Below are 9,583 nucleotides of genomic sequence, written 5' to 3' on the forward strand. Positions count from 1 at the left end.
GATGCGGCCCCACACGCGCAGCAGCGCGCCGCACAGCATGTAGTGGTGCCGCAGCCGCAGCCCCTGCAGGCAGTCCTTACCCTCCTGCGCCAGCCGGCAGTGCCGGTTCCTGCGGACGGGACGGGTAGGTTCGGCTCAGGCGGGTCTCGGGCCCGCAGGCACCCCAGGTGCCCTGAGGTCTCCAGCCTCCGCTCAGAGTCTCGGGAGCCCCCGATCCCTGCCTGGGTCACTGCCATCTGCGGGTTTCCCCCGGTCCCCGGCCCGCGCTCACCAGGCGCTGTGGCTGCAGTGCGTCAGCGACAATGTGTAGCCACTCTCCCAGGGCTCCTTGGCCTCCTCCGCGGTGACCTGGGGACGCAAGACCACATGAGCCTCGGTGGGGCCAGGGCCAGCAGCCCGAGGGAAAGCTGCGCCCCGCGGCCGCCTACCCGGTGGAACTTGCGGCGGAGGCTGTCCAGGGCCTCAAACTGACTCTGCCGGCCGATATTGGGCTTGTACACCGTGAAGAGCTGGTCGCGGTTCTGCTCCGCCAGCAGGCAGCTGGGCTTGTTACCGCGGACCTGCGGAGGAGGGTGTTGAGGCCGCGCTCAGGTCCGACCCCGCGGGCCCTCCTCTGGGGGGGTACCCTGCCCGACCCCACCTTGTAGGAGAGGTAGAAGCCATCATAGGGGCCTGTCAGCTCCAGTGACTTGGCAAAGGCGTCCTCCCACTTCAGGCCGCGGTCCACGCTGATCTGCCACGGCAAGGGGTGGGGGTGTGTGAGTGTGGTGGGGGCAGGGTGGGCAGTGTGTGAGGGGCTGGGGGGCTTCCTGCTGACCTTGTAGAAGACCACCTGCCCGTCCTGCGGGTGCCCAGGAGCCAGGAACACCTGCTGGCTCTCCTCATAGATCTCCTCGATGCCGGGAGCAAGGTCTAGGAGGGGTGGGTGGACGGTGAGTGGTGTCCGGGCCTGGGACTGTGGGCTGGGGCCAGGGTCAGTCCAGTGGCCAGGGTACACCCTAGAGACGACCCCCAGAGAGCACAGGGGAGGGTGTCCTGGAGCCTGGCCTGACCTGGCTCATGTGTAGGGATGGTACACATGGGCCCCAGCCTGGCAACCGCTCAGGTCCTAGGTAACCCCAAGCAGGCTGTGGGGGGACTGTGGGAGCCTAGGGGCTGTTCAGGTGCTGGGTGACCCTGAGCAGGCTGTGGGGGATCGTGGGAGCCTGGTGGGCTGCGGTACTGCTCATGAGTGAAGTGTCTGTGGTCCTGCCCCGACCCTCGTCTGGACACAGGGAAGTGGTCCTGATGGACAGGCCTGGCCCCATGAGGCTGAAAGCACAGGCTCCCTGGCCTTTGGTTCACAGTGATGTAGCAGACACCCCGTGGAGCCTGGGGATGAGCATGGTGGGCAGTGTGCACCAGCCTGCCCAGGCCCACCCAGCACCCTTGCTCACCCAGAATGCACAGTGCTCCCATCAGCCCCCTGCCCACCTAGGCCCTCCCCATGCCCACCCACAATGCCCACTGTTCCCACGAGCTCCGTGCCCACCCAGGATGCCCCGTGTTCCCCCGAGCCCCACGCCCACCAAGCCCCCGGTGCCTGTGCTCACCCAGGATGCCCCGTGTTCCCCGGAGCCCCTCGCCCACGCCCACCAAGCCCCCGGTGCCCGTGCTCACCCAGGATGCCCATGTCGTATTTGCCCTCCCGCTTGTCCATCTCGATGAGGTGGTCGAAGGTGTCTGAGAAGTACTGGAATAGGGCGTTCTGCTTGTACACCTCCAGCCCCAAGATGCGATTCAGGAACTTGGTGATGGAACAGTCTGACAGTGGAGGCAGCCAAGCCTCAGGCTGCGCTGGGAGTCCCCGCTCCCCCCGTTGCTCCCCACGTGCGGCCAAGGTTGCACGAGACGAGACGGGAGCGTCTCTGGGCCTAGGTGTGGGGCACTCACCCTTCTCCACGTCCAGGCAGCCATTTCGGGACTCCCGGCCACCAATGCCCACGGACAGCAGGCCCTGCTTCATGTCTGCGGGGAGAGGGGCCTCACATGCTGGTCTTTCCAACCCTGCCCCTCTCTCGAGGGCCCTAGCTCCTTTCCCAGAGACGAACCGCTCTCTGGGGGGCCTGGGGACCAGCTGAGGCGTAGGGCTAGGCCAGGGCTAGGAGTGGAGCCTTTTGCCTGACTGACAGGAGTGAGAACAGCATGTTCTTGGGGAATAAATTCAAATCCCAGGCCCCTCAGCTGCCCCGGAAACCCACCCGGTGGCTGCTGGGGGCCGCCCTGGCTCCCTTTGCCTTCACATCCCGCTCCGCGTGTGGGGAGAGATCTCTCAACACACAACCGGCCTACAAAGTCTGCTGCCCCAGCTGCTCTGGAGCCCCTGCCCCCCCAGGAAGACCCCCACGGGCCCAGCTTACCCCGGAAGAAGGTGGAGACCCCTCCAGGATATCCCTGGGGCACAGGTACTTTGTTCTCAGTCTGGCTCAGGATGGTGGTAAGGACACAGTGCAGGGCCCGGGTGCCATACTAGGGGGAGAGGGTGAGTGGGGAAGGAGGCCCTGGGAGGAAGCCGGCCTCCCCTGGACCCCTGCCTCCCTAGAACCCCACCCTTCCTTAGGCCCCTGGCCCCTAGCCTTCCCTAGACTCCTAGACCCCACCTTCCTCAGCTCTCAGCCACCTCCTCCCCGGAGGTCCTAGACTAGGCCCTACCCCAGACCCCTGGGCCCCACCTCCCCCAGCCCCCATCGACTCCCTCCCCTAGGCTCTTAGATTCGGCCCTCCCTAGACCCCAGGCCCTGCCTCCCCCAGCCCCGCCTTCCCTGCAGTACCTTGTTCTCAAAGTTGTACTTGCTGAGGTCACGGGACTCCGTGGCACGGCGGTCTCCATGGGTCAGGGCCCCCTGCAAGGGGTGGGGAAGGTCAGCGGTTGGTCACCTGGGGTCTGGCCCCCCAAAGCTTTACAGAGCCTTCCTAGGCCTGTCCCTGGTTCTCAACCCAGCCCCCACCTGCTCACCAGACTCTCCAGGCGCTTGGCCACAATGGAGGCGAACCGGCGCTCCCCGGCCAGCTCCGAGATGAGGAAGACGTACTCTGGCGCAGAGACCTGGTTGGACCGGTGGGTGCGGCCTGGGGACAAAGCGGCTCTCAGGGTCCGGCCAGCTGGGGGCGGAGCCGAGACCACGTTGGGGGCGGGGCCATGTAGCGCTGGGGGCGGGGCCGGACTCACCGAACTGCTGGATGGCGCGGTCGGCGCTCCAGGGCAGCTCCAAGGTCATGTGCACACGGCGCCGCTGGTTCTGGACGCGGCGGTCAGCTTGGAGGGAGACACCCGAGCTGGAGGCCTCCGAGATGATGGCCACGAGCTGGGGGGGCGGAAGGGACCGGGACGCGGTTGGTGCAAGGCCCGCCACAACGCTGCCGCCGCCTCCTCACCCTCTCGACCCCCGCTCCAGGTCACCAGGACGTCCAGGGGCAGCGAGAGGCCTGCGCGGCGCGGACACCACCCGTCACACGGCCACTCGCGCCCGCACCTGGCACACACACACTCGCAGAAGTGCGCGGGTCCGCAGTCCCCGGGGACCCTTGGGCCCCTCTGTGCCTCCTGGGTCCCGCGGGCCGCGCCCAGTGCACTGCGGCCCACACCTTCTCGCCGCTCATGAAGCGCTGCTTCTCCCTGAGGTTCACGTGGTCGATGGACAGACCCTGCTCTGCCCGCGACTCGAAGGCCACCGTCCCGTCGGGCCTGGACACCACGCGGCCTTTCCTGCCGGTCATCTGCGGCCGGGACAGGGACAAAAACCGGCCGTCAGTGTTGTGGCCTCGCAGGAGTCTGGCCACCCGTGTCTCAGCTTCCCTATGTCCCACAGTGGTCGTGGGCTCCCAGCTGTGGATGCAGCGGGGAGGGGGCCCTGGGAGAGGGAGACTGCTGGACCCAGGCGACGTGTGCCCGTCCAAGGCCTGGTATTATCGGCCAGCCAGCGCCACGGAGTGAAAAACTGAAGCTGGGCAGGGAGGAGGCCGCAGAGCCAGGCCCAGGGGCTTGAGTCCTGGCCCCGGGCACCCCAGGGGTGCATTCAGGCAGTGGTCTAAGCAGGCCAGCGCAGGCCAGGCTGGGGGATCTGGGGCTTAGAGGGATGCGGGAGGAAAGCCCTCCACAGGAGGTCGTGGCCTCCCTGGCCGAGCTGGACAGGACGCTGCTGCCCCCACCTCCCGCCGCCGGGCTCCCCGAAGGCCCCCTCCTCGCAGGGCCGCGCTGACGCAGAGTGACCAGCAGAGGTCACCAGAGCCGCGCAGAGCCCGGGTGAAGCCCCGCCCACTGCCCACGCCCCACCCACCACCTCCTCCAGCTGCTGTCCCACCCACCTCCGCCACCCGCTGGGGGCCGCCAAGCTGGTCGATGAGCTCGTCCAGGGTGTTGACTGGCAGCTCCCGGCCCAGCCGCCGTACTTTATCCAGCAGATCCTGCTTCAGTCGCTCCACCCGCTCCAGGACCCCGGGGCCATGTGGGTCTCTCTGAGGGAGGCACAGGGGTCCTAGGGAGGACGTGCAGGGTCAGGGCAGGATATGTCGGCTGCGTTCTAGGGCCCACCTAACTCAAGGCCGGCCCCTGCAGAGCAAGGACAAGGGGCCTGGGGCAGCCCTGAGGGACGGCAGGGTGGCAGGGAAGCCCAGCACCACTTTTCTGCGCTTGTCTCCCTGAGACCAGCTGAGGCAAAACGAAGCCTCCTATCGGGGACCAAACGCTGCGACCTCACTGCCTCCAAAGGAGTAGGGACTGCCCAGCCCCGAGCCCCAGCTCTGCCTCTGACCAGTGGTGTAACCCCTGACCTCCCCTCTCTGGGCCTCAGTTTCCCCCAACTGTAAGTGGGCACCACAGCAGCAGCTGGGCTCAGGTGGGCTGGACTGAGAGCTACAACCTGGGGTAGGTGGTGACCGCCAGGAGGCCGGGAGAGCCTCGCACTGGAATCCTGACCCACAGGTGGCTGGCCAGTCGGGCGAGCCCTCACCCCGGTCATCACTGGGGAGCCCGATACTGGGGAGCCCAATGGCATCAACGATGACCACGTCGTCATCCATCAGGGACTCGGGGGAGGAGTTGAAGTCGCTGTCCAGGCCGGGGTCTGACTCTGTGCTGCTGTCATCGCTGATGCGGATGATGCCTGCCGCCTCGCACGCCAGCCGGGAGGCTTTGGCCCCACGTCCCCGAGGTCGCCCTGCAGGGAAGGACAGGGTCACCGAGGGCCAGACCACAGCAGGGTGGAGGAGCACATGGAGGAGACGCAGCAGGACAGAGCAAGGCCAGTGGTCCGAGCTGGGGAGGTCCATCCGAGACCCCCTGCCTCTGGGCAGGCAGCTCAGCTGTTCTCCGGGGACACCCTCTTAGGAACCCTGTGCCCTGTGGCCAGGAGGGCATGGTGTAAGGGGGCAATATTTTGCTTTATTTTGAGACAGAGTCTTGCTCTGTCGCCAGGGTGGAGTGCAGTGGCATCTCACTGCACTCTCTGCCTCCTGCGTTACAAGTGATTCTCCTGCCTCAGCCTCCCGGATAGCTGGGATTACAGGAGTGCACCACCACGCCCGGCTAATTTTTTGTATTTTAGTAGAGACAGGGTTTCACCATGTTGGCCAGGCTGGTGTCAATCTGCTGACCTCGTGATCTGCCTGCCTCAGCCTCCCAAAGTGCTGGGATTATAGGTGTGAGCCGCCGCGCCCAGCTTATTTACTTTTGAGATGGAGTTTCACTCTGTCGCCCAGGCTGGAGTGCAGTGATGCAATCTCAGCTCACTGCAACCTCCACCTCCCAGGTTCAAGCAATTTTCCTGCCTCTGTCTCCTGAATAGCTGGGATTATAAGCATGCACCACCATACCTGGCTAATTTTTCTATTTTTAGTAGAGATGGAATTTCACCATGTTGGCCAGGCTAATCTCAAAATCCCGGCCTCAGGTGATGTGCCCGCCTCAGCCTCCTGCTGGGATTACAACAGGCGTGACCCACTGTGCCTGGCTGATATTTTATTTTTATTAATTTTTTTGAGACAGAGTCTTTCTCTGTCACCCAAGTTGGAGTACAGTGGCGTGATCTCGGCTCACTGCAACCTCCACCTCCCAGGTTCAAGCGATTCCCCTGCCTCAGCCTCCCAAGTAGCTGGGATTACAGGCGTGCGCCAACACGCCCGGCTAATTTTTGTATTTTTAGTAGAGACAGGGTCTCACCATGTTGGCCAGGCTGGTCTTAAACTCCTGACCTCAGGTGATCTGCCCACCTCAGCCTCCCAAAGTGCTGGGATTACAGGCGTGAGCCACTGTGCCTGGCAAAGAGGACAGTATTAATAAACCCACATCCGAGGTCCTTTCAGACCTAGCCAGTGTGGTGGATACACAGGGTGCCTGGGGAGGCTGCACACCAGACCTCGACAGGCAGCTCTAGGCTTCCCTGTGACAGCAGCCTGGGGGTTATCAATGGGCTCCCCAAGGGGCGGTGGAGACCCTGAAAATGGAAGGTGGGAGGGGGTGGGAGCAAGCAGTGGGGCTGGACCTCTGCAGCCCCGGGTGGTCCCGGCTCAGCCCCTCAGGTATGGCTGTATGGCCTTGGGTGAGCTACTTGGCCTCTCTGAGACTCGCCACCTGCTGTCCCAGGGCTGATTATGGAGGAAGGAGAAAGCGGAGGGGCGGGAGTGGGTGGGGCCGTGGGGCGCGGGGCTTACGTTTCCGCTTGCTGCCCGCTCCTCTGTCCCGCTTTCTCTTGGTGGATGGAAAGTGCTTCTGAATGAGCGACAGGAACACGCCTCTGAAAGTGAGACGCGGAGTTTATTCTGACACGAGGAGCTGAGGCCAGGTGGGGTTGCTCTCTGGAAGCTGGACGCACCCCTGGGTCCCTGTGGGGGTCCCGGAGAGGGCCGGTCCTGGGCAGACGGTCTCCCGTGGGGAGTGGGCTGGGGAGGGCTGGGGGCTGCCTGTGAGCTCTCCTTTGGCCTGCTGGTGTCACAGGGCCACCTCAGCCCACCAGGCTTCCCCCGCTCTGAGGAATGTGGCCGGATATGATGATTGCTCCCAGGACGGGGGTAAGGCGTAGGGTGAGGGGGTAGCTAGGGGCTCCCGGCCAAGGGATACCAGGCATTGGGGAGCTCTGACCCCCAGGCAATGGGGGGAGCTGGGGGGCTGCCGTGACCCTCCCAGGGCATTCTCAACCCCCAGGAGAGAGGCTGAGGCTTCAGGGAGCTGGGAGGGCCAGCCCCTAAAATCCACAGCACCCTTGTTAAAACGGCATGGGTGCAGGAAGCCTCCTTCTAAGACCCCTGGAGACCACGTCCCAAACCTTCCAGGCCCACCATGCCTGGGAGCCACCTCCACGCCTCTGCTTTAGACCTGGAGCAGAGCTGAAGGTCTCTGCGGCCAAAGCTGGGGTCCCAGCAAAGCCCACTCCAGCACCTCCTGCTGCTGGGGCCAAGGGGCAGGGTCAGGCCGCAGGTGGCCACAAAGAGGGGTGGCCACGAGCGCAGGAATCCCGCAGTCCCATCTCCACCGTGACACTTACTCAGCGGCCGAGACAAAGCAGTCGAGGTGCCCGTCATTCTCCCCCAGCACCTCCCGCGTGCGTGCCTCGCCTGTGGACTGCAGCCCGATGACCACACACTGTGGGACAGCAGAGGACTATGAGCCACCAGCCCTGCTACGACCACGCACTGCGGGGCAGCAGAGGAACCAGCCAGGCCTCGGCTGACAGCCACATCCCTCACTCTGCCCCTGTGCTCGCCTCCCCAGGAGGGGCCCTGGCCCACCCACAACACACACTGCTGGGTGGGGGTCTGCCGGCTTCCTGTCTCGGGATGGTGAGCTGCCCACCATGTGATCACTGTCTGCACTCCAGTGTTCCGACACCCTGGCTGGCTCAGATTGGAAGACAGACATCCAAGCATCTCTCGCCCACCAGGGTGCAGCCCCCATCCACGTCTGGGGAGGGGCCAGGAAGAACCAGGAAGAAGAGTAGGCCCGCCCCTGCAGGCCTGCCCACCCTCAGCCCTCGAAGGCCGAAGGCCGTGGCCGCTCACCTTGTCTCGCGCCAGCTCCTCTCGGGCCAGCTCCACCAGCCGGCGCACCTTGGCGGCAATGCACAGATACTTGAAGAAGCGCTGGTGCGCTGACCAGAACTGGCCCCACAGGGACTTGCGCGACTCCAGGCCGATCCAGTCGGCCGCCTGCTGGAACACGGTCAGGGCCTCAGCCCACTGCAATGACACATGACACGGCACCCCTCAGCTCTGGCTCCTGGCTCCCGGCCCAGGGCACCTGCCGCTAGCCCTGGGCAAAGCATCCCCACGCCTGGTGGAATTTAGGGCAGGATGGGGGTGCTGGGGGTGTGCACTGTAAGAGGCACCGCCTCTGCCTGTACGGTAAAAACCTGAAAAACCAAAACACCAGTGGTGGGGAAGCTGTGCTGCGAACGGCACAGACTTAGCGCCCGCGGCAAACAGGCTCAGCTCCTTCCAACAACACAGGGTGCTCGCAGCCATGCCTCTCGTTTTCCACCAGGGTCTCACCCAGGTGTGATCCCGTCCAGGGGACACTGGGCATGTCTGGGGCCAGCGGTGGTCGTCAGGTTTGGGGGCTGGTCCTGGCATGGACTGGGTGGGCTGGGTTAGGGTGGCTGGGACTCTGGCCAGGGATACTGCTGCACACCCCAAAGTGCTCAGGACGGCCCTACCCCAGAGAGCAACCCGGCCCTGGGGGTCATGGGAGATGCTGCTTGTGTAACCTAAAGAAACCAGCGAACAGGCTGGACGCAGTGCCTCATGCCTGTAACCACAACACTTTGAAAGGCTGAGGCGGTCAGATCACCAGAGGTCGGGAGTTCAAGACCACTCAGCCTGACCAACATGGAGAAACGCTGTCTCTACTAAACATACAAAATCAGCTGGGCGTGGTGACACCTGCCTATAATCCCAGCTATGCGGGAGGCAGAGGCAGGAGGATCGCTTGAACTCAGTAGGTGGAGGTTGCGATGAGCCAAGATCATGCCATTGCACTCCAGCCTGGGCAACAAGAGTGGAAACTCCATCTCAAAAAAAAAAAAAGAAAGAAAGATGGCCGGGCGCGGTGGCTCACGCCTGTAATCCCAGCACTTTGGGAGGCCAAGACGGGCGGATCACGAGGTCAGCAGATCGAGATCATCCTGGCTAACACGGTGAAACCCCGTCTCTAATAAAAAATACAAAAAAAAAGAAAGAAAGAAAAACAACAGCAAATATACAGGGCTGTTGGGTTTGAGGAGGAGAAAACAGGACCTGTCCAAATACGGAGGGAACAACCAAGCCACATGGCCCACAGCAACGTGGATGCTGAACACAGCTATGAGCCATGGGCCAGGACCTGGAAGCGAAGGGCTTGGGCACCATGGGAAGGGGAAGTGGTGGTCTGGCCACATCCCTCGTTATCACAGTCACGTAAAAACCCCGGTGATGGCTGGGCACGCGGCTCACACCTGTAATCCCAGCACTTTGGGAGGCTGAGGCGGGCGGATCACTTGCGGTCAGGAGCTCGAGACCAGCCTGGCCAACATGGTAAAACACTGTTCTCTACTAAAAAAGTACACAAAGGCCGGGC

At 63.7% G+C, this 9,583-nt stretch overlaps 1 protein-coding gene across 1 annotated transcript in view; it reads right to left on the reverse strand.

Annotated features, from left to right (window-relative positions):
- SBNO2 (strawberry notch homolog 2 (Drosophila)) overlaps positions 1-9,583 on the reverse strand; it is a 42,217-nt gene that overhangs the window by 1,650 nt on the left and 30,984 nt on the right. Inside the window, exons 13-29 of the mRNA XM_011964100.1 lie at positions 8,032-8,208; positions 7,518-7,615; positions 6,688-6,770; positions 4,989-5,195; positions 4,345-4,514; positions 3,625-3,756; positions 3,209-3,344; positions 2,996-3,108; positions 2,811-2,882; positions 2,400-2,508; positions 1,933-2,007; positions 1,660-1,803; positions 818-912; positions 641-733; positions 429-560; positions 272-348; positions 6-109 (exon numbers count right to left, since the gene is read on the reverse strand). Coding sequence (XP_011819490.1) covers positions 6-109; positions 272-348; positions 429-560; positions 641-733; positions 818-912; positions 1,660-1,803; positions 1,933-2,007; positions 2,400-2,508; positions 2,811-2,882; positions 2,996-3,108; positions 3,209-3,344; positions 3,625-3,756; positions 4,345-4,514; positions 4,989-5,195; positions 6,688-6,770; positions 7,518-7,615; positions 8,032-8,208 — 2,017 coding nt within the window. The remainder of the gene's footprint in view (positions 1-5; positions 110-271; positions 349-428; positions 561-640; positions 734-817; positions 913-1,659; positions 1,804-1,932; positions 2,008-2,399; positions 2,509-2,810; positions 2,883-2,995; positions 3,109-3,208; positions 3,345-3,624; positions 3,757-4,344; positions 4,515-4,988; positions 5,196-6,687; positions 6,771-7,517; positions 7,616-8,031; positions 8,209-9,583) is intronic.

Source organism: Colobus angolensis, unplaced genomic scaffold (assembly GCF_000951035.1).
Source record: "Colobus angolensis palliatus isolate OR3802 unplaced genomic scaffold, Cang.pa_1.0 Scaffold64, whole genome shotgun sequence".
In the NCBI taxonomy this organism is placed as follows: domain Eukaryota; kingdom Metazoa; phylum Chordata; class Mammalia; order Primates; family Cercopithecidae; genus Colobus; species Colobus angolensis.